Here is a 23,690-nt window from a genome sequence, read left to right as displayed (position 1 = left end):
GCCCAAAAAACCCCCGTCCATGTACAGTAAGGCGTTTTACTCCAGAAAAAACGACCATGTTTAGTAAGGCGTTTTTAACCGAAAAAAAACGACCATGTATAGTAAGCCGTTTATAGCCTAAAAAAACGACCATGTATAGTAAGGTGTTTTTAGCCGAATAAAACGACCATGTATAGTAAGGCGTTTTTCGTCGGAAAAAACGACCATGTCTCGTAGGGTGTTTTAACTGAAAAAAACGACCATGTATAGTCAGGTGTTTTGGGTCGAAAAAAACGACAAAGTATAGTAAGATGTTTTTGGCAAAAAAAAAAAACACCATGTATAGTAAGGCATTTTTGGCCCAAAAAAACCCCGTCCATGTACAGTAAGGCGTTTTACTCCAGAAAAAACGACCATGTTTAGTAAGGCGTTTTTGGGGCGAAAAAAAAATGACCATGTATAGTCAAGCGTTTTGGGCCGAAAAAAAACGACCATGTATCGTAAGGCGTTTTTACAGACAAAAAACGAACATGTATAGTAAGGCGTTTTTCACAAGAAGAAAATGACCAAGGATGTTCAGGTGTTTTGAACCAAAAAAGACCACCATGTATAGGAAGGCGTTTTTTACAGCCCAAAAAAACGACCATGTATAAGTAAGGCGTTTTTGGCCGGAAAAAACGACCATGTATTGTAAGGCTTTTTGGGCAGAAAAAAACGACCATGTATCGTAAGTCGTGTTTGGCCCACAAAAACGACCATGTATCGTCAGCAGTTTTTAGCCGAAAAAAATGACCACCTTTAGTCCATTTTTTTCGCCGAAAAAAAAACAGCCATTTATAGTAAGGCATTTTTTGCTGGAAAAAAACGACTCGGTATCGTAAGGTGTTTTTTACCCCAAAAATGACTATGTCTATAGTCAGGAGCTTTGAGCCGAAAAAAACGACCATTAGCCTATCACCGCAACGCTATTTTACCGTTGCGAGTGATGAGGCACTTGGAGAGCCACGTACTATAGGTTGTAGTTTGTGTATTAAAAGAAAAAAAAAAAGGAACTCATTGGTGACAAGTACAACATGTAAGTTCTCTCATTTTTTTTCTTTCAGTGGTCTCATTTTTTTTCAAACGGGATTTAAAAACAACATATAATTAGCATATTATCTACACTAGATGAATTCAAGGTGGAGAATAAAGTGACCATTGTGTCCCTTTTATTTTTCTGTATGTGGGGAGGGCATTAAATGCTGCATTTGCCCTTGCATTTTGTGTATCATTGCTCAAGACCAGTTTTTGTAATTAAAAAATAATAATCTGAGGACAAGACATGCCTTTAAAACACAGAAACGACCACAACCATTGAACACAAGCCCCACAATCCATGGTCATCTCAGCCAAGCAGGGCTTCCCAAACACTTCAGTTTTAGCAGCTTGCCAATTGTCAAAGATTAAAAAAAATAATAATAATAAAAGACGCTTCAGTGATGTTCAATCAGCCTTCATGTGATCTTTATTAGTGGTTTATGTACAGTATATGCTAATACACAATGGGACCACTCAAACAGGTTTGGGAAACCCTGAATTAAAGCAAGCAGACAACAGAGCCCCCGCTTTCCATGGACAGCCATAGACAACCAAAAACATGACGGGTTATAAATAAAAGTTAGTCACATGACACACAATGTGGCCGTTAATGCATCTCGCTCTCCCGGTCGAAATCTAAAGCGTGTTGACACAATGAGATGTACAAGTGCTACCTCCCCTCTCGGAGTATTTACAAGAGTTTGAATGCATAGAGGTGGCTATAAAGTCATAAGCACGACAGATAGGGGGGAAAAAGTGCACGCGGTTGCTCAGAGGGTGGAGGGGCCACGGGGGTCCTTCACGAGCTGAAAGCTACATTTCAACATTTTATTCTTGGGGAGGGGAAAACGAAAAGACGTGCTTATTTAGAATTGAAGCGAATGGGATGAGATTTGGCTACACATAAATATGTTTGAACCCTTTCACAACCAATAGGAAAATGCTTTCATTTTTATCTTCATATGGCGAACGTAATTCTTTTTAAAATGTAAGACTGTCAAATGGTTGAGATGTCACTCGATGGGGAGGTAAACAAAAAAAAATGCACAGAACTTTGGGGGCAGTGTTGTACAGTGGTGCCTTGAGATACAAGTTTAGCCACGCTCGTGTTTCAAATAGACGTTCCCCTTTGAAATGATTGAATGAATTCATCCTTCCAGCTTTCCCTAAATAAAGCAAACATTTGTAATCAGTTTTTTTTTTAATGAGGGAAAACAGCACTCGACTGTTTTGGTCCAGATTTTAATTTAGTTTGTCTTGATGAATTCATTGCAACTCCTTTTGGTGTGCGCAATCTGGCCACTGGGGGGCAGCAAAGCACATCATTATGAATAATGAGGGAGACACAAATGAAGACGACTTTTACTGCATTACAGTAAGATGCCGCAATACTTGTCGCTTTTGGCAGCGAATACAGAATATATTATACTGTCTCCCTACACATTGATGCATCGTTTGTGTTGCTACAAGTGTCGTAGCACTGTTAACATTAATGCTACTTGTTGGGTCGTTCATGGCGTTTTGCATTGTGTTAGCATTAGGCTAGCAGATGAAGACAACGTTGTGATTGCTTGAATTAACACGTGTAAGTCTCTATTTTCTGTTTCATATTTAGGTTTTCATATTATAGATTGAATAAATGACCCTAGGATATCGAGTTAATCCAAACAAATTTCCATTCAAATATTTTCCATTGATTAAAACACAAAGCAATGAAAAAACCAAACTTTTTTTTTTCTTTTCTGGAGTTGAGTTCACCGCCACCACATCGAGCGCCGGTATCTCAACAAGAGCAGCCAAACAATCGCAAAGTCAGGTCACTCATATCTCAAGACACCCCTAGATGACAGAAAATATGAAATACCACAATGGTGACTTCTTACTTGTGTATGTCATCTTATTTTTTTCTTTTAGTTCAACAATAATAAGCCGTATTATGAATGTACAATCATTCCTTTCAAAAGTGGCCCTACCAAACTGTTGAGCTTTCATCACTGCTCATCAATGGCTTACTTAATGTTCTGTGCTGATTGATCGAGCAACTGGGAGGATGTGGTTGCTGAAAATGCATCCGATACGCGGTGGGTTATTGTCACCTCCTCACCCCAATCAAACATAGAAGACACACAGGAGAGATTTAGGGTGGGTTCAGCCCACGGGGTCTAGTCTAGCAGGGAGGGCTCGGCAGGGCGGATAATGGTGGGTCGGTGAGAGGGAGCACCAGGGGGTCTTCGGCTGCAGTGTGGAGAGAAGATGGAGAACACGCAGTGAAACCAAAACATCCCGACAGAGATAGAAGTCAGAAAGAGAGCGACAGAGAGAGACTTGTGGGTGGGAAGTTAGGGAGTTGAGGGCAACGTGTTACGGGGTCATACCTGGGAACGCCGGGCGGGATGCGAGCGGGCCGCGAGGGGATCTGCGGGGGCGCGCTGAAGGGGTCCTGCAAGCTGTTGAAGGGTGCCGGGCCTGGCCGAGAGGGGATGGGAGGGGCGCCGAAGCCCGAGGAGGGGTTGAGCGGTGCGGCGCCGAAAACCGGGGAGGGGTTCATGGGGGGCCCCGGCGTCGGCCCACGGACCGCCGGCGGGCGGCTCGGGGGTGGGGCTGCGGACGTGGGCGGCCTGCGCTGAGGGGTTGGGCTGCGAGGAGGACACAAGGAAGTCAAATTAAGTACCTGCTACGCTGACTAGACTTGTTTCATCACCAACATCCGTATTGGACACGGCGCAGCGTCTCACCTGGCATTTTGTATCCAGGTGCTATTTACAGGCGGGGGCACCGGGGTGCTGATGGTGCTGGTGGTGATGTCGCCAATGATGTGCAGCGCCTCCTTGAGGGCGTGGTACATGCGCAGCATTTCGTCCCGGCGCTGCGCCTGGTCGGCCGACTCCTCCATCAGGCTGTTCTGGTCGGCCGACGAGTAGAGGTAAGCCAGCAGCTCTGAGTGGATGAAGTCTTTTGCCTGGAGGGGAGGCATCCAAAGTATACGTCACAACCATATTATATATTGTGTCACACACACATGCACAAACAGTATTTTGCAGGGATGGGCATTCCGTCCCCGAATGGACGTCCATTTTTGGGAAGGAGGACGCAATGTTTTTTTTTTTTTTTTTTTTAAACTCCGGACTAAGCAAGGACGGAAGTGGGTTTTCGGCCATCAGCCATCTCTTTAATTGTCTGGGTTAAGTATGAGGTGATGGGAGGCAAAATAACAAGGTCAGAGTGTAGCTAAACACTGTACTTTCTTAACTCATTCACTCATGCATAACTCACCAGCCAATTCTAGACCAAGTCTGAAAAGACGTTTAAAAACGTCTTTGGGAGTGAATGAGTTAACAAGCTAATAAAACGCAAGCACAGTAATCGCAACAGTATTTTTTACTGCAACACTGCCGCCTAGTGGACAGTCAAATCACATAAAGGAGCACTTTAACCTCTCAGGGCAGGTGTTGCAGATTTGCAACAACCAAGTATCAGGTTTTACCTGTTACGAGAACTTAATTTTGAGCCTGAGACGGAAGACGATAATTTTATGAATAAGGATGGAGGGACAATGACGGAAGGGTACTTAGGTCACGGACGGAGGACGGACCAGCAAAAGATCTCTGATATTTTGTTACAATGATTTAAAAACATTTTTTTTTGCTGTTGTTGTTGGCCATTAACAAACGTGGACAATAAAAATGATTCTGATGACATGACCAGAGGTTTAAAATAAAAAATATAAAATTTTAAAAAAAGCTCATGAAAGGTTGACCAACTCACGCTGTTGATCATGAGATGCATGATAGTCTTGGGCACCAAGTCCCTGATAGATTTGTTGATGATGCCTATGTAGGAATCCACGAGGTTGCGGATGGTCTCCACCTGACGCTCCAGCTGAGGGTCCATGGAGAACGTGTCCGTCGGACCCGCATCCTCGTTCTCTGTCTGAGGAGGCCACAGAACACGAGATTAGGAAATACGATCTGACACTTCATTAGGTACACCGTCGATTCCAAGGATCGGCTCACCAGGGCCCAAGTTTTAAAACACAGGCTAAATGACGGACCAAACTGGATTAACATTTCAACAGTCAAATACGGAAATCTTCAAGACTGACAGACTACAAAAACTTTTGTATCAGGTTTTTTTCTTCTCCTCTTGGTCATTGTGTGTATTTACTGAATACATTAGCTTTAGTGGCTGTAGTCTGTCGTGTTGTAGAACTGCTCTAACCTGGTCCTTCTCCGGGTAAACTCCGGCCCGGAGGAAGGACGCTTTCCAGCTGTCCACGTCCTCCTGAGAGTCGCACGCCAACTCGACTTGCCGTAAGTCCTTGTACACGTTCCTGCGCACACCAACCGCATTAGCCCACCCCTGAAAAAGCTGTCGATAAACGTGTACGCGTGCTCGTGTAGGTCGGCGAGATAAGAGATGGCCGCCGACCTCTGCTCCGTGTTGAAGATTGCAAAGATGTGCTTGGTGGACATGAAGCCTTTCTCCACGTCTCTGATCTTCAGATTATCCAGGGGCAGCATGTACTTCTTTTCTTTTTCCTACCGGGGCGACACAGAATTACAACGAGGGAACATCAAACATCAAAATCCATTCATTTTCATTTGACACCGAGAAAGATGATACTGCCAGATTTCCTCAAATAAGACGCCTCGTCTTTTGACCGCTCACTGAAAAACTCGCAGGTGACCCCGATGAGGACGAGAGCTACAGAAAATAAAAGCGCCGGTGGATATTGTTGCTGAACTGGATGGTGACGACAATATAAAGGGATCTTACATGTATTTTAATTAGAACTTTTGTGTTTGAGGAGGAATGATTTTTCCCTTTTTTTTTTTTAAAATAAAGCCCGCATTTCTGAAATAACAGACGCCTGGTCATTTTTGCAGTTGAATAAATAAACGCACTCCAGACACTTAAAAGAGAAAATACAGTTTGTGATATTGTGAACAGACAACAGAGGTGGGGGGGGGGGGGGGCTTTTTTTTGTGTAACGCACCATCAAATCGGTGTCAAATTCACATTCAGGGTATGCGATGGGTGGGGGAGGACGAAAAAAAAAAGGAACGGTAGGAGTAGTGTGGAGGGGCGGGGTGCCAGCTTTCACTGGTGAGAAGAAACATCTGGAAGCATTTATGGCTGCAAAGGGTGGCGGGAGCCCAAACGTGATGTCACCAAATACCACCCACCAAAGACTTACCAAAAAAAAAAAAAAAAAGTATACTGTACCTGTTAACATGACACATGATGTCCAACTCTAGACAAACTGACCCTCGCACAATGATTTTGGACCCGCATTGCAAACATTGCAGCTGCACGCCAGCACACAAACACACACACACACACGATTGCAACCCCCCACACCTCCTTTGGCCCCCGTAACCCAGTACGATTTCCTGCAAATTCCAAAGTCAGATCCCGGCTGGAACACTTCAGCCCGCCTGCCACGTCAGTTTGCCTCCACCATCCTCCCCGCTCGCATCGCGACTCGCCCCCTCTCTCTCTCTCTCTCTCTTTCTTGGCGGCAGCCACCATTAGAAAGTGCAACGTGTTCAGTTAGGGCTCGAGGCCGCCGGCTGTGGTCGAGTTTGAATGCTTTAAGTTTACTGAATGGGAACGGGGGGCTTCGGAAAAAGATGACTGAATGGTGACCGGTAAGTAGCGCATTTTACGGCATTATTTGTCATGAACCTACGGCGACGTGATGTTGCAATTGCTCTTAACATTTGAGTTGTGAACTGAAGTAAACGGCTTTAATGCAAAATGACTCGTTTCTGTGCGTGTTTAAAAACGCAATATTAGAAGCGTAGCCTAGTGGATTGCATGCACATGCTGCAGCCATTTTTTTTTTAATGGTTGAAATGACACCGCGGGCCTCTTTTGGAAGACACAATACCGTAGTTGATGTGAAAAGCGGCATGAGGTCCAACACGTATGCCACTTCTCAAAACGTTTGACCCGCAAGGTAATGTTTAATCTTTGTGTACTCTGTCCCAAGTAACGGGCGGCCGGTGGCCACACTGACCTCGGGGCCCTTCCTCCCTGCAGAGGCCCTCCTCACTCCCCCGCCTGCCCAGTGTTCAGACTACCTGTTCATCCGGCTTTAGCTGAACAGTAGTCTGCACATTGGTTAGGCTGGGCTGGGACACACACGCACATACGCGCACGGGGCGCGCAAGCTAGCCGGTGCGACGAAGACGCTCCTCACCTCCTCGTCTTTGTACCAGGAGAGGGATTCTGCGGTGAGGACGAACCAGTACTCCTTGGAGCCCCCCTTCATTATGCTAATGTTGATGGTCAACCAGCCTTTTCTGATCACCTGATCAAAAGACGCAATCGAGGAGAAAGAGCGCCGTCAGTACAGCAGTTCAAGACAAAAGAATCATCGAATCCTGTGACGTGAATGACATGAATAAAAACTTACCAACTTACCGTTGTTGTTTTCCATCCTAAATTCAAAATGTGAAGCCTCTTTATAAGAGCTAATGTGTTATGACAGAGGGGGGGGGGGGGGGGGGGGGGTGAAGGAGAATGGGCGCGACATGCAGAACAAGACGTTGATGATAGCGCTGAGCCGTTAGTCCTTTTTGACGCCACAGAAAAAAGGCCACAAACAGTAGCAGATGTTGCTCGGGCGGCTCTAGCGGTGAGTTAAGTATGCAAGTGTCAGCCTTTCGGCAAGACGGCAGGTTAGCGGGGTTAATTTGGGCTTAAAGCAGGAGGAGAGAGCGATTCGTAGACGCTTGCTTCATGCAAAGCGTTCGGCTTGTTCACCGAACTAAGATCTCCACAAATGAAGGGCGGTGAGACCAGACAACTTTTGATTATTTCAAAGAGTGAACGGACACATTGTTTAAAAAAAAAAAAGGTCCTGCAGTCCCTGGCTCAGGGTGGCTCTTTTATGAAAAAGAAAGCTTCCTTCCCTCGAAGGCGCAAACACAGGCGGGAAAGCGTGGCACATTTGGAGCTGAAAAAAACTTGTTCAGAAACCTCAGAGTGTTTCTCTGTAGGAGCCGGCGAAAGATGCAGCGACACAAATGAGAAGCAAACGGGTGGGAACACTTCTCAGATGCTACACGACAACTTATATATCATGGACGGTTTTCTTCCCATATATTATAACAGGATTGATTTTGCTTGCATTACACTGCCATCAGAAATTTCAACTTCGCCCAACGGCAGGACTTTTTTTTTCATGATGACTTTTTTTTTTGTACTCTAAGTACACAATTAAAACAAAAAACCTCAATCAACGAATGATTCAGTGTTGTTATTATGATTTCTAGTGATTTCTTTTTGAACACGGCAATGCGGTTCATTTGAATCTAAATCTTCTGATATCGTATCGCATGTTTTTTTCCAACCCTGGCAAACTAGCGTTTGTTAATGAGTGAAGTTGCAGCACGGGTTCAAGACGAGATCAGAGCAGAGAATATCACATCAGCTCGGTTTTAACTGTCCGTTATTCAAAAACGAATAGCCGTCACCTTAATCAATAACAGAAGCAGGACAGACAGGAATGCTGGAATTGGCAGTCATTTTTTTTTTTTATGGCATTAGTTAGGTCAAATGTTAAGCTGACATGCACGGATGAGACATGACGAGTGTGTGTTGTTGATTGGCCTCGACTCCCTACTGAAGTCTAGGATGAGACCAGGCGGACTTTTGGGGGTCCGCCGAGAACGGGGTGGCAGCAGAGGCGAGAGCCTGAAGACAACAAGAACCGGCGCCGTCTACGGCATCTCCGAGCGTGTGCCGTTGTGCGTTCAAAATGTTAGTGGCGTGGAGAGAATTGCAGACAATTACTGTCTTGTTATAAAATAATTCACAGTGATTGCACCCGGCAGCTCCAAATTACTGGTAACTGGCGAGGCACTGGGAGGCCCGCAATCAATCTGGAGACTCTACCTTCTCCTCCAGGACCTCGCCAAAAACGCCCAGCTGTCGAGGGGTAAAACAACTCAGTACGGTGAGGGCGGCCATTTTTGCTCGTCTCCCGACTCGGCCAGTACACGACCGCCTTGGTCCTGCTGCTCGGCCTTACCTCTGCTGCCTAGCCTGGCAAGGCGCGGCTTACATCAGTGGGTACTTACCAGAATTTCACCCTGTGGTAATAAGGGGAGGGGGATTCAAGCAAATTAAAAAAAGAAAAAAAAAGGAGGGAGGGTAGCGTAAAACCACAGTCGGAAGAAGTGAGAAAGCAGGCAGGTGTGAAGGAAGAAGGGTGCACAGGAGGAGTGGGAGAGAGGAGAAATTGGGAGGGGAAAGGGGGGGGGGGGATCGGTGAGACAGAGCAAGAGAGTGACATGCAATTAGAAATGACTTCACCTCAAAATGACAATTTGGTTCGGTCATAGTTTACAGCGCAGGGTGACATGCGCCAGGTTCATGCACGCTCTCAATTTCAATACAACAGACACCGGAGAGTTAATGGAGTTAATGTACCAAACACAAAAGTTACAATTAGGGCATTAAATGCTTAATTGTAGCCGAAGAACATTGCCAGGCGCTCACATGCAAACGTAGCTGCAAACTGGGGTGGGGGGGGCTGCAGCAAAGCAATGAGACAGAGGCTGGGGGGGGTTGACTAAATGTCAGCGTATCACGTCTTGAACGACAGCGGATTGAAATCACACACGTCTGGCTAGATCGAGTCGAAACAATGAGCGCATCCTGCCGTTAAATCATCAAACCGGGTGGATCTTATTGGCAGCTACGTTGGTCGAGGTGGATTAAAAGCCACGGCCTCAAATCAGCGCTTCACACGGGCGTTATTAATAGGCTCGCTAATGGGAGACGTCCGTCGGGGTGGGGGGGGGGATTAAGTTTGACAGTTGTGAAAAGGCCAACGGCATCTGATGGAACCTACCTGGTTGGGAATGGCCCGCTTCTTGTTGGCCGCTGTATTCCTCTGCTGCGCGCTGTCATCACACAAAGAGAAACAGACCAGACAATGAGCAAAGCGGACAGCAAGGCGGAGAGGTTTGAAAAATACAACGGAACTCAAAGAACGCCGATGCCACTCCCCATTTTTTTATTTTATTTTTTTTTGTTATTGGTGTTGCTGTAACCACAGAATATTTTACAGCCTGGTTGTAGAGTAAGAAATCTCTCTGCTTCTCTCTCTGTTTCACAAAGACACACACACACACACACACACACACACACACACAGGTATGTATGTATACACACCCCTACATCCCACCTGTTGTTGCTGTACCCTGGGGGGCTACCATCATCCAGCCTTCTGTAGTCAAGACTGAAAGTGATGTCATAAGAACCGTTAAAGAGCCCCGGCTGAGCTCTGACGCATTATAGAGGGGAATCCACTCGCCATGCAGATGCGATGCACCGAGGATTTGCACTGACTTGTTTTGTCAGCCACACCACAAAACACACACACACACACACCGAGCAGATGCGTCGACCATCTACCGTTACGCCGAGCACGTGCAGTCAAACACGAGATTTTCCTTGAAATTGCATTCTTTTTTTCTTTTTCTTTTTTTTTTTAAGCGTCAGCAATTTGTTGCCGGGCAGACTGAGTTTAATTTGTTAATCTGGAACTTTGTGTGGTTACTTTGGGAATGACATGATCGGTTGATTGTATAAAGAGCCGTACTGCAGATATTCAATAAATCATGACGTCATGGGTGAAAGATAATTCAAGCCCAACGAGTGTGAAATTCAAAGTCCACTTTTTGCAATAGGCGATGTTCTGAACCAGGGGTAGAGAACTCCGGATCCTCGGGAGCCATATCCCGCCGGAGTTCCCTACCCCTGTTCGAAACTTTGCAAAACTGCAATAAACATGGGTGGGAAAACATCTGTATGAGTATCTTGTGCAAGTCCTTCATTCAGTGAGCAGAAAAAAAAAAGCAATTGTAAAGATGTGATTTAAATCGGAAGCACCGACCCGGAAGCACCGACTAACGCAGAAAGTTACACTTAAAATGAGCCTTCAAAAGATGCAGAAATGGGAACGGTTTACCGATTATAAAACGCAAAGAAAGGAAGAACAATCACCAATTCACAATAGAGATATATGAACATAAAGATGATGGTTGAGTATGACCGCAGTACTGTTCCGGTTCAAGAAAACTCCATTTGAAAATTTTTATTTCTGGAAAACACATGGAGTGAGAGCCTCTACCGACTGGAGATGTTAACATTTCAACAGCTGGACTGAACGTCACTAGGCAGCTTTCACATGCTGACATGCTCATACCTCTCATCAAGATGCCTAAGAAAGGCTTTTGCTTGCGCGTTTGATTGAAGAGACAACAGTGCCGCTTCATTGCCTTTCTATTCCAGGCTGGCGTGTTCGAGCACGGATGCATTAGAGCTTCCATGCAGCTTACGTAGTTGCAACTTTTTGAATGTGTAAAATGACACGTTCGACAAAACTGTTTGATTATGATGACGGGCATCTTCCTTTTGCAAGTAAGACGAGCACTTAATAAACTCTCTGTACTGGGACGTAGAGCCACCGAAAAAAAAACAAGCTGTAAGTCAGGCGAGGAGGAGGGAGGAAGGGAAGAGGAGCAGGAGGGAGGGAAAGGCTGGAGGTGCATACTTGGCAAAGCCAATGAAGTCCTCGTGGTTGGTGTTGATGTAGGACAGCTCAATGTCAATCAGCAGCAGAACCTTCATTTGAAGCAGAAAATCACAAAGAGGACAGCGGAGGTCACAATTAAACCCGATTACTAGAGACGCGCTGTCAATTTGTCACAGTGAACCAAAAATTAAACGTCACAAGTGTCACACATGTCGAAACAAACTATTCAAACTGGGTGAGGTTGGCATTTTTTAGAGACCTAAATCAATATCAGAGAGCTCATCATCCGGCCTCACCTGGTCTTTGCTTTTTCCTTCCCTTTCTCTGATGTGAGTGGTCACGATCCTTTCGGTCTCCTCTCGCAGCCTTGGGTAGGAATTGAGCTGGAAGACAAGACAGCGCTCGATTAAAAAAAAAACGACAAACAAACAAAAAAAAACCCCACTTGTGTCGACATGCAAGGTTGAACCTAGTTCGACTTACCCATAGAGAGAGGACAGGAGTGAGAATAATAAAGATGAGAACAAAGAAAAGGGAAGGAGACGGTCAAGTGCCATATCAGGGCGACACGCTTTCGAAAACACACAATACACAGCAGACATCTCTTCGAACGAGGAAGTGCCGAGTTTACCGGCAGCCAGACGAAAATTTGCGTTTCGAAAAATTGGATTTTAAGAAGCCCAAAAATAAAATAAAATAAAATCGTCATCTCTGGCTGACAGTACACGTTTGAAAGGCCGGATGAGAAGGCAAAGTGGCAGAATGTGAAAAAGCATAGGTGGGATGGCGCGGACGATCCTGTCCACATGGGGGCAGTGGAGCACTGTTGCTATGGCAACTCAGTCCACAGCGCCTTCAGGGCCCTTTCACAGTAATATCCCACCCTCACCGCATCCCTCCAAGTTCTTCTGAACGTCAGTCCGCCAGCGTGGCTCAGTGGGGAAGTGTAGCCAGGTGGGCCGGGTTGGAATTTGGACATGGAGGGAAGAGGGAGAAAAGCAAATGCGGTGGGGAAATGACACTTCAATCATCTACCGACGACTTCATGGAAGTGGCCCCACAGGGGAAATTTTAAGTTGCGCTTAAAATCTCTGATGTACTCTGATGACAAAACGGGGGGGAACACAAATGGCAGGAGGGTCAGGCCAGGTCACACAAGGAAGTAAAGGTGTGAAGCTGACTCGAGATGAGAGGGATCGCTATGATTTCCATGCCAATCTCTCACCGGGCGAGTCCCGCGGTTACCTTAACAGCACACTTCATGGCCAGGGCGGTGAGTTCGGACACCACCAGGTCCACGCATTTGAGGCTGGGCTCTTTGAGTTTGAGGATCAGCTTTTTGACAATCGCCTCGAAAGCCAGGTCGGGGGTGAACAGCCCCGTTCTGGAGGGGGTGGGGGGTGGGGGCCGCAAGGTTAGAAGAGCGCGTTTGGTTGTGTGGCAGACGGAGAAAGAATAAGGAAGGAAAAGGGGAAGGGAAAAAAAAGAGACAGGGAGAGAGAAGAAAGGGTCTGCGTTCAGTTAGTCGTTTCAAGTTGGTGACTAGAAGAAACAGGCAAGAGAAAGGTACAAGCCAAAGGTTTTCACACTTTATCGATGGATGGCATCGCCAACTCAAGGGCCGAATTACATCTGCAAAGCACCACTTTGCGGGAGTTCTGAGCTGTACGACCTGCGGCTTGTCCAGGAAAAGAACAGAGATGCCCAGACGAGGGCGCGAGACATCTCAGAACCTGACGACACGTCACCCGTCACAACACTCCACAACAAGACGGCGCCGCCTGAACACAGGGCTCACGTCACGGGTACCCGCCCCACTCGCGCGGCCCACGCTCGCCCTGTGTTCTCAAGCCGGGTCGGGAAATGCTGGACACCCGCAGTACCTTGTTGGTGCACTGCCTGACCGTGTTGATGAGCTCCTGAATGACCAGATCGATACATTTGAGACAGGGAGTTTTCAGCTTAACGATCTGCTTTTTCACGATGACCTCGAACGCCATGTCTGGAGTGAACAGCCCCGTTCTGAGGATGCATAGAGAGACAAGGCACAGGCGTACACAGACAAAACGGGACAGTTAACGCACATGTGGACCACAGAATGAAATGCAGACGAATGGACGAGCGAATGGACGAGAAAATTAGAGCGTCTGTGAGCAATTTAAACGCCGCCACTGACAACTGGAGTTTCTACAATTTTTTTTCCACCAGCGTGTAGTTATGAGATTGTCTCCCTTCTGTTTATGGCGGTCCCAAAATATGACTGGCACACAATGAATTGTGTTGTCACACATCAAAAGAAGGCATGTAGTTAACGGGGGACTTGTTGCCTGCCGATTGTTTTCCATTTATGGCCTAGAAGTTGATTTCACACATATTCTGTCTGGAATTACTTGGTAAAAATATTACAGTGTATGTTCGTAATAGAGGAAGAAGGCGTGTTGAAAAAGCAAAACATGCTTTTGCATGACATCAGTGGCCTTTGGTTTTTTTATGAATGGGGAAAATAAATACATGAGGATTGCATATCAGATTTTTTTTTTTAACTCATTCAGTACCAGCCAATTCTGGACCAAGTCTGAAAAGACGTTTAAAAACGTCTTTGGGAGTGAATGAGTTAAGTTTAAAAAAGGCCATTTCACCCAGGCCTAAAGCTAGTGGGGAAGTTAAGATTTAGAGAACATACGCCCCCCCCCCTGCCCCCATGTTCAGATTTTACACATAAAACATGAAATTATTCCAAATGGGGGAGAAAAATAAATGGATGGAGCAGATCAAGAGTAATTCCCAAGGGAGACAATTAAGCTCAAACACAAACTACATGATGAACATGAAATTAAAGCATGGCACAACAAATATAGACAAAAGGCAAATGTAACACAAAACAAAAACGGAATTCCTCGGCGCGGAAAAGCAACTGGCAGACTTGCAGTGCGGAGATACAGTGAGGACATTTTCAATACTTCAAATATAATTCTTGAGAGTTTGAAATTCCTCCCTGCTTGATTACAAGCAGTAACTATAAAATCATCAAAGTGAACGTGAACAGCAAGAAAGGTTAGCTGTTGCGCATCACTTGCCTCACACCATGGACATTCTTGATTGCGTGACTGATTTCTCGCCGGAGCTCCTTCTCGTCAAATACAATCTGTGGGAAAATAAACAAATATTTTAATTGTACATAACTGTGCCAACAAAGCGGATCAATGGACAAAAGGAATGGGACAGCTACATTGGAAAGTGAGGATGTCTACAAGATTTGAGTGTGTGTGACATGAATCGTAACAATAACCAATTCGGAAAACAAAAAAACTGAAGCATGCGCTCATGCCAGACAAATCGAGGAGCAACTGGTTGTATGGAGTAATTTCAACACGCCTCACAAGTTACTAACCACAATAAAAATGACAATTACAAGGGTTTGCAATTGCAGTGCAGAAACCAGATCAGTTCACAGTTATCCTAGCTTATTCTATTCATTGATACTGGTGTGATGTGATCTAGAGTACACCACACACGAATTTTTCTGCACCATGTGTGAGGTCTCTCACATTTATAAAAAAAAAAAAAAAATTTGAATAAGTAAGTGGATACCGCGCTTCGGGAATGACTTGATATTTATGTCCTCACAACACGACCGACCTTGACTAGCTCAAACGGGAAGCGTTCGTGGAAGATGCGGTTGATCTTGGCACCGCCAGACAATTCATTGGTGTCCACCTGGTCTCCGGACCCTTCGATGCACTTCTCAAAGTCCACACCGAATTGCTGCACCATCCTGCGGAGGATGAAGAGGAGGAAGAATTTCAAAAAATATCCTCGCGGCACGTTGACTGTGCGTTTGACGTGCACTCACTGCAACAAAGCCTTGGTCTTGCGTGTCGGGTCATCCGGACGGAAGTTCTTGTACTCCTCCACCTCTTTCTCCAAGGACAGCATCTGACTCTGTAGCTTGCTGCGGAGACCAGGAAGTGTGTCCCTGATATGATTGGTCAATTGCTGCAGGCGGGAAACGGTGAGGATTTTATTTGAGAGCACAAAACGGGGTTTTGTTTCTTTTTTTTCCAAAGAGACACAGGAGCAGACCTGGTTGAGAGCCTTTTGAAGATGCGGCGTGCCCATCCGCTCTGCAATGTGTCTGTAAGCGGGGTGGGACAGGAAGAACTTCCTCTCAGCCGCCAGAGCAGCACGAATGTCCTTCTTGCCGTCGATGTCTTTCTGACTGCGGTTCACCACGCCGATGTAGCCTGCGCGGAAACACGAAACGCTCACTTTCGAATCAATACATCAACAACCTTCAACCGTGCTGCATTCAAACGCCTCACCTCTCCGTAACGGCAAAAGTTTATTTTCCAGGATATCCTTTGCATCCGTCCCTTCATCCATCAGGTCCAGTTTTGTGATGACACCAATGGTGCGTAAACCTGCACGGGTGCCATATTTGACAGAATAGATGTCAAAACAGAGCCCAAGAATTATGATCAAAACAACAGGTTGAGTTGAGAAACCAGAAATCCGCGCGCTTACCCTGTGGGTCCACCTCCTTAGCGATTTTAAGGGCATCTGAGTTGGCCAAGTCGGTGTTGGCGGGCGTGACGGCCAGGATCAGACAGCTTTCCTTCGTGATGAACTGCAACAGCATGTCTCTGATCTGATGCTCGATGTCAACCGGCTGGTCTCCCACGGCAACTTTGGTCATTCCCGGAAGGTCGATCAGTGTCAGGTTCAAAACTGTGTCAAGAGGATAAAAGGTTATAAAGATTTTTTTTTTGACCCTACGAGGATATCGATGATCTCGCTGGGTGCAAAATGTAGAGAGCAAAAATCAATCCTAAAAATATAATACATAGGACATGTATTGAGAAGCATTTAACTCATTCGGTACCAGCCAATTCTGGACCAAGTCTGAAAAGACGTTTAAAAACGTCCTTGGGAGTGAATGAGTTAACCAACCATTCATTGCATTGTATTTGAGAATTTCATCTTAAAGGTATATCAGGACAGTCGAACCTCTTTTCAACATACCCGGTTTACGTTTCCACCCCAAAAAACGTTCACATTTCAAAGTCCTGATTTCACGTAACTCATTTTCCATTTGTCGATCTTGCTTCCAACAAACACCTTCATAACGTAAACTTCATTGGAACGATTTTTTACTATAAAATAGTGAAAAGGCCTTCATTACAACAAACTGCGAAGCTGATTTCCGCCGCGACTTTGCTTATGAACAAAAGGTACAGCACGGGATTCCCCTCTGTGGCTTAACAACGCGACAGGTCGACTCGTGCATCGCTGTACTTCCGGGGACACGGCCCACGTTCTGAAAACATGTCCGGTAAACTGAAGCAAATCTCGCTGTCGGTGAATGCTGAAATTGTCTCTCACTTTCGAAAGGGAGTCTCCCGGACTTCAATTATCCTTGGCGGTTTTTACGGCCAACAGACGTTTCCACATTTGTGTTGCCAGTCCACATTTTTTATTTTTTTGTCAATGTCAAATCGGCCACATAATCTGATGTGTATAACAGTGCATGTGTTTAATTGTAATTGGTTACCATGCGGGGAGAAAACCCTCAAGTTGATGGGGATGTTGGAGATGCCTTTGTTGGAGCCTGTTATCCTGTCGGTCTCCGCTTCGATTTCTGCACGCACCTCTTCAAAGTCCACAAACTTCTTTGACTTGCAGTGAAGGAACTCGGCATATTCTACGCACGTAGGTTGGAGGACGGCAAAAGGACAAAAGGGGGGTGGGAGGAAGAGGGAATATTAAATGAAGATGGCATGATGGCACCGGGCAGCGAGTGCAGCCTGCAGCATGGTGGTACAGAGGGGCCACATGGCAACGCAGCAATGATGCAGATCAGTGCTGATCTTAAATTGGAGTGAGAAAACTGCATCATGACACACTCACCTGCTTTATTGTTGACCAGCTGCAAAATGAGAGGTCTGCGGGTAACAATGCCAGATCCTCGTGGAAGAAAGTCCCTTGGGTGACACAGAGAGACAGAGCCAGTTCAACTAACGGCCGACATGAAAACATGTTGGGTAACACGGCCGGCGGACAAAAAGAGACCCGCGCAGACAGAAAGCAAAAGAAAAAAAAAAGACGGTTGAAACCGCAAGACTCTCACTTCTCTCTGGCCACACGGCAGGACTTTATGAGGATTGACTTGCATTGGTGTGGATTTCACACCTTGCACCCTTCAAACGCACCAAATCAAATGTGACACAGTCATTTTGTCACATCATTTCAGGCTGAGGCAAACCATTCATTCGCACTCGCTCCCGACTGCTGGGAGGAAAATCAAATGCCCGAGATTTCCATCAGTAAACTTTGGGACCGAGCAGCAGACAGAACAGCTTTGTCGATAATGACTCATGACAGGCTGCGATTTCATCAGGACAGGATTTACACTAAGAGATCTTATACCAATAGTCATCAAACTGGGCTTTATTCAAGGGAAAACTTGAATAAAGTACACTTAAACGATATTCAAAAAAGAGTGAGACTTCAACTTTTGGACGAGCCGACTTATTACGTGTAATTAACCGACCCACATAACTCACAAATGTCTGCTAGCTTAATGCTACCAAACAATGCAAAACGCTGTCATGGAGAGAACAAAACAGGCATGAATGCCGCAGTGTTCGAACCATTTCAGCAACGGATATTTGAACGCAATTGATGCAGCAAAATCTGCAGAGAGAATATGACCACCCTCACAGACACTAATTCTTTACCGTTCATGAAAAATGACTCGCATTACAACAGCTTATTGAGCAGCTGTAACATACTTCTTTGTGTATTGATGCGTGTAAATAGGACACTGCCCCCTTGTGGTCAAGGTGCACACAAGAGAAATTCAGCATGAACTCATGAGGCACAAACTATTTCATTCTTCACATTCTTTTGAATTACTGCATGATTTTTTATAAAGCGCAATACTGTGGAGTGCTATTTATATTCTAAACACATTGAGGTATGAGTATTTTGGGTTACGAGCAAACTCGACAAGTGAGTCATAGCACTAGAGGACTGACTCGTGTCCTTATTTGTTTGTTTAACGAGACACTGCTTGGTCGATTTTTTTGGGGGGGGCTTGGTGTCGTAAGCCACATTCGGAAATGTTTTGTTTCATTCAGTGTTTTTGTATTTAACAATTTATTTTCCATTGTTAAAAATAGATATCACTGTATATAGTCATACGGCGGTCCTTGATCTTTTACAGCGCCATTAGTCTTTCGAACCCTTAAGAGTGAACAACGGTAGCCATTGTTCAAGTTGAAGGAACAAGTGGGGCTAATGGCTTTTGTGTGAATTCGCCCTGTGTCAATACGAGCGCTTTCAGCCACCGTAATGCCTTCTCAGCGACAATCGATGACGGCAACACAAATGAACAAAAGCTGTCAGTGCAACATGTCGTGTTAAGGGGAGCGGACATCTGTAGGCCGGATGATTATGGTTCGTGCGGCTGGCCAACATCACTTGTTCGGATCTTCTTGCCCCCCCCCCCCCTGTCGCTTCTTAGCATTATATATCTGGGGGCAATAATCCACTCCCACCCTGGGACGTATTCCTTCCGTCTGCTGGATCGTACGCTCTGGTGGACCATGGCGGCGCTTGCTGACCTCATCCTGGAAGCAGTGAGTCAGCGCCAGGGACCGGGAAGAGAAGAAAAGTCCTGTGGTCTATATAACAGGGCAGCGGTTATGACAGAGCACAACGGGGGAAGGTTCTGGATGGATCTTACATCGGCACAAAGCCGTCGGTGCTGTGTCATGGGAGGTGGGCGCAGTTAGACGGTATAGAATTGTGTCAATCGTGGACCGGCGCGAGAGTGGACGCTAACTCGACAGGGCGGGGGGGCCTTATCGCCTCATGACGAGCATTTCAGCAAAGCATTGCCCTCCGCTAGCGAGCGAACGGATCAAACTGTTGAAACGTTCCACAGGTGTATTCAAGCAGAGGTAGAACGCATCCATAAAAGAGCCCATCCGGCAAAGTCGTCTTCACAAAGAGAAGAGCTTTCATAGCGAAGGCCTATTGAAAGGGAGGCAAAAGGCCCAGATTCCATTATTGATGCGCTGTAAATGATAGACGAGGCTGAGCAGATTGTGTACGGTTTCATGCATTATGGATGGCTGAGGCCGAGAGTCGGCCAAAGAGACTCCCTCTGGAGGAAGAGAAATGAGGGAGAGAAGATGGCGGCTCCCCTGTATCGTACTCTCTTGGGAGAAAATATACTTCATTATCTTTGTAAAGCCAGACAGTTACAATGTTACAGTGCCTCAATAGTTGAGTCGACTAATGGCTTTATAATGGAACTCCAACGGCACGGGCAGCATTTCATTCACAAGATTGAAGATAAGGCTGATAGCGGCCGATACGACAAAGGCCGTGGCCCCCACCCAGGACGGCTGGCGTTGTCGAGATAGGATGCCCTGCCTCCACTGCGCGACATGCATGTCACCAGAATCGTCCTCACTGGACTGGTCCTCATTGGTTCAATCCAACGCATTTATTCGTTGGTTAATGAATTCTACAAACGACTTGCCCCATTTCCCTCTCGTAAAAATCAAATGTGGCCCTCAGGCACTTAAGTTTCCCCAATGATGGTTTAGAATGCTACAATTAATTAGAGGTGTATAGCATGAGCTCGTCGAGGGAAATTTGATTTCGATGTTCCAACATTGCTTCTCTTGCATACCTTCTCTTTCATGAGGACACGACCACAAACATTGGACTGTCACACAACAGACAGCAGATGACATAAACCGAAGGCACAATCCATAAAAGGAGCAATGAGGTAATTTGGGCAATCAATATACCGAACAAATAGTTGTTCCAAAAGAGCTGCTGATAAATGAAAATGTAAAAAAAACAAAAAACAGCGTCAGCAGAAAATCTGTCCAGCAAAAAATAGACGAGCACAGATTCCACGCCGTTTTTATTTTCTACGGGAATCCAGACAAACCTGAAGTGGACCGGCTTCCCAGAATTGACCGTTCGACATCAGGTGGCCCAGTGTACTTTGCAACTCATTAAATGAATCATTGTCCAAGAAAAGCTCGTGTTGACGTTTAGCAAGCGATGGAAAGTGGAAAATGTATTTCAAAGTGTCGGGGTCCATTCGGGCCTTGATGAACTAAACAAGATGACGTCTGCTCCTTGTTAATAGAAAGCAGCATTCGCAAATCCACAAGGCAGACGAGATTCAATTAGCTCGCGTCTGGCTCAGCATCCGATTGAGCTCCGCTCACCTGTGACACACTCGCCGGGAATGCGGGGCCCAAATCGCATCAAGGGCAGCACGGCCGGACGGCCAACTCAATTGAACCCGACTCGACTGGGTTAAAATGAGAAACGCCTCCGGTGGGAGAAAAAAACGGCAAACAAAGCACGCCCCTCCCTGCTATTGAGATATGTTGCTTTGTGAGACATTGTAGGCGGGAGAAGAAAAGGAACGCGGATATCATATGGTCTTTATCAGAATCTGAAAAATATACAGTATATCGACGGTGTAACCGCTGGCGTCGAGTCCACTCTGTTCCATGAAAGCAGGTTAGGGAAACGAGCCTAAAACACATTCGAACCTTTACAGGTGAACTGAAAGTCAAACTGAAATGTTTCAGTGCTTTTTGCCGTTCTCTAATGAGGAGCTAAACGGGCAACATTTACAAGAGGTGTTTGACCCGTGAATCAACCACTGAATGTCCTGATTGAATTAGAGCCGGTGTTTAGAAAGTCGTCCTTATCACGCTCTTCACATTTTGACATCATGTGACCAATGTAACGTACTGAACTGTATTGTAACGACACAAAACCTCTGAAATGAGAAATACCAGACGTGCTCTTTTTACGAGGTTCCTCAATTATCAAAGGGTGGAACAAAAATGTTTTTGTGTTCCCCTACTTCAATAATTCATGTGGCACTGCCTCTTTGAAGTCGAACTCCCACCTTTCACTCTCCCCTTTTTCTCTTGACGTCAGTGCTGTACGTATGTGCAACATACAGCACAGATGAAATTTCTTCCCTCTCAAGATAAAACAAGAGGAGCCGCTGCGGGTGTCCGCGCCGCCATCAAAAGAAAAGTGAACAAAAAAATGACCAAATAATACAAGACAACACATGAGACACAGACAATCGCGCAATCTTAACCACTTTCCTGCACGCTTTGTTGTCTGAAGCAGTTCTAGATGAAAGAGGAGCGAATCAAAGTGTCCTTTTCACCAGTGGATCAAAGACGTCATGCTGCAATGTGCGCACGTCTGCTATAAGCTAAGCTTGAACGCAACAAGAAGCTGTAGCATCCATTCACGAAAAAGAGATTTTTGACAATAAAGTTGTGTTCAATTCAATTCAGTACATTCATATTGTATTCTGGATCCCTCCACTGTGAGTCACCACACAAGAGCACACCCATTCTTATTGAATTTCTTGGGCAACTCCCCAAGCACTCCATGTTTGTTCCCCCTGCGTCACACCATGATTGGAAGGTCAATGAGAATGTAAAGGTCACTGCACATTTGCATAGGTTGGCAAGTGAAACTGAGGTCTCAACGACGGTTTTGGATTATATCTGATATGGATGTGTTATGTCTCTCTCTCTCTCTCTCTCTCTCTCTCTCTCTAAAAAAAAAATCCCGCATGCGCATTTATCTCGGCGAGCAAGTTACGACAGGCTCTCGAACCCAATGTCTGTCTAATGCCAATTACTGTTCTTCCTCTTGTCTCATTCTCCGACACAGGTCGGGCTACAAACGCTGCCAAAACCTGCTCAACAAGCAGGCCAAGAGTGAGCTTGTTTAGTATTTTCTCTGCAGGCGGATCCTATTTGCGGAAGAGGATAGAGAGGACAGGATAAATTGCAATGAGAATGGACAGAAATTGTGGCCTCGGAGTTGCCCAAAAAGTGGCAAAAGAGGAAGATGTACAAGGAAGTTATGTCTAGCCGCTGTCTCCGCTTTTGGACAATAATTGTTGAAAAGGGGGCTATTGTCCAAGGCAAGTGCAGTAAGTCCAGCTGCAATAATGCACAGTCTACATTGGAAATTGAACTTGCATATGATTCGACACAAGACAGAACAAGCCATCCTGCTACGACTGCTAAAAATCACACAATCGGATTTGAAAATGTCAACGATGTGGGTGTGGCATTTAATTACATTTATCATAACACTCTGAGTGCACCGAACTTATGTGCTTATACGGAAGTTTTCCGTCCGAACCAACATTCATGCGCGGTCAAGTGGAATATTACATAAAGTGTATGATAAAAGTTTATATTTCGAAGTTGCTGAATATGCAGTGTTTTAACAAACTGGTTTACGACAGGCTGTAGGAGTTAGCATGGACTGTTAGCTTCACCGAATGAAAAGTACACTTGTTTGGAATGTTTAAGCGTCGAATACACAAACAAAACGCACAATGAGATCGTTTAAATACGAACAAATATTTTTTTAACTTAGGTGGCATAATCGGAGCTAGGTCGTTTCGCTTACCTGCCCACAAAATTCTCCAAAACGGAGCTTTTCCCGGCACTCTGCCCTCCGACCACGGCAATCTGCGGAAGGTCCAAATTGCAACTTTGCCCGATAGAGCTGAAAGCGTCCTGGAGCTTGTTGATGAGGGGAATCAGGTCTTCCATGCCCCGGTTCCCCATGGCTTCGCGAACTCGGAGGAGCTCCTCCAAACAGCGCAAAAAAAAAAGCGGAGGCTAACGTTAGCCGCGTCGACTAGCTCGACTCCTTTAGCGATAAGGTGCTCACCGGAATACTGTTTGAAGTCTACTTCAAAGAGCTTGGAATTTTACTTCCCTTCAATGTTAAAAAGGTACTGTTCCCAGCATGTAATCCATACAGCCAGTATTTCGCGTTCTTTCGAGGACATGAGCTTTAACGTTCAAATAAATCGAAGAGTACGGAAAACTCGAAAAACAAAACTTGCTCTACATGAGCGCTATCCGGTCAGTGGAGACGACATCCGATCCACACCGGCACGTTCAGCCCCACCCCGCTATCCACAGCCAACGTGGGATCTCTATTGGCTTATTTTGCTGCCACTTCTCCATAAACCCTTTGA

The 23,690-nt window shown here is 45.7% G+C and overlaps 1 protein-coding gene and 1 long non-coding RNA gene across 3 annotated transcripts; one reads left to right on the top strand and one right to left on the bottom strand.

Annotated features, from left to right (window-relative positions):
• Positions 1–1,170: 1,170 nt before the first annotated feature.
• dnm2a (dynamin 2a) lies at positions 1,171–23,583 on the bottom strand. 2 transcript variants are annotated; one of them, XM_086132526.1, is made up of 21 exons: positions 23,111–23,583; positions 17,519–17,592; positions 17,163–17,312; positions 16,136–16,339; positions 15,934–16,032; positions 15,695–15,855; positions 15,465–15,607; positions 15,251–15,386; positions 14,689–14,756; positions 13,495–13,633; positions 11,908–11,994; positions 11,630–11,700; positions 9,923–9,974; positions 9,147–9,158; positions 7,262–7,372; positions 5,485–5,594; positions 5,275–5,386; positions 4,822–4,986; positions 3,792–4,015; positions 3,432–3,692; positions 1,171–3,291 (listed from the first exon to the last, which is right to left on the bottom strand). In XM_086132526.1, the coding sequence occupies exons 1-21, from the start codon at positions 23,269–23,271 to the stop codon at positions 3,219–3,221; spliced, it is 2,613 nt and encodes an 870-aa protein (XP_085988652.1). In that variant the 5' UTR covers positions 23,272–23,583; the 3' UTR covers positions 1,171–3,218. The 2 variants fall into 2 exon arrangements, with proteins under 2 accessions (XP_085988652.1, XP_085988653.1); XM_086132527.1 differs by lacking the exon at positions 9,147–9,158.
• Positions 6,455–7,485, top strand: LOC147192845 (uncharacterized). The gene is made up of 2 exons (XR_015103172.1): positions 6,455–6,707; positions 7,052–7,485. It is a non-coding gene; the product is annotated as an uncharacterized LOC147192845 (long non-coding RNA).
• Positions 23,584–23,690: the final 107 nt, after the last annotated feature.

Source organism: Hippocampus guttulatus, chromosome 16 (genome assembly GCF_054856545.1).
Source record: "Hippocampus guttulatus isolate MCC_2025c chromosome 16, RoL_Hgut_1.0, whole genome shotgun sequence".
NCBI classification, from domain to species: domain Eukaryota; kingdom Metazoa; phylum Chordata; class Actinopteri; order Syngnathiformes; family Syngnathidae; genus Hippocampus; species Hippocampus guttulatus.
Note: the sequence above shows the minus strand (reverse complement) of the source record. Positions and strands in the feature narration are given on the sequence as shown.

Excerpts from the sequence above, each read along its gene's own strand:
- dnm2a (XM_086132526.1), bottom strand. The coding sequence starts at position 23,271 with ATGGGGAACCGGGGCATGGAAGACCTGATTCCCCTCATCAACAAGCTC. Across the intron at positions 16,033-16,135 it reads TAAGGAGGTGGACCCACAGG|GTTTACGCACCATTGGTGTC; the intron begins GTAAGCGCGCGG and ends GCACCCGTGCAG. Across the intron at positions 9,975-11,629 it reads GACTTCATTGGCTTTGCCAA|CGCGCAGCAGAGGAATACAG; the intron begins GTATGCACCTCC and ends GTGTGATGACAG.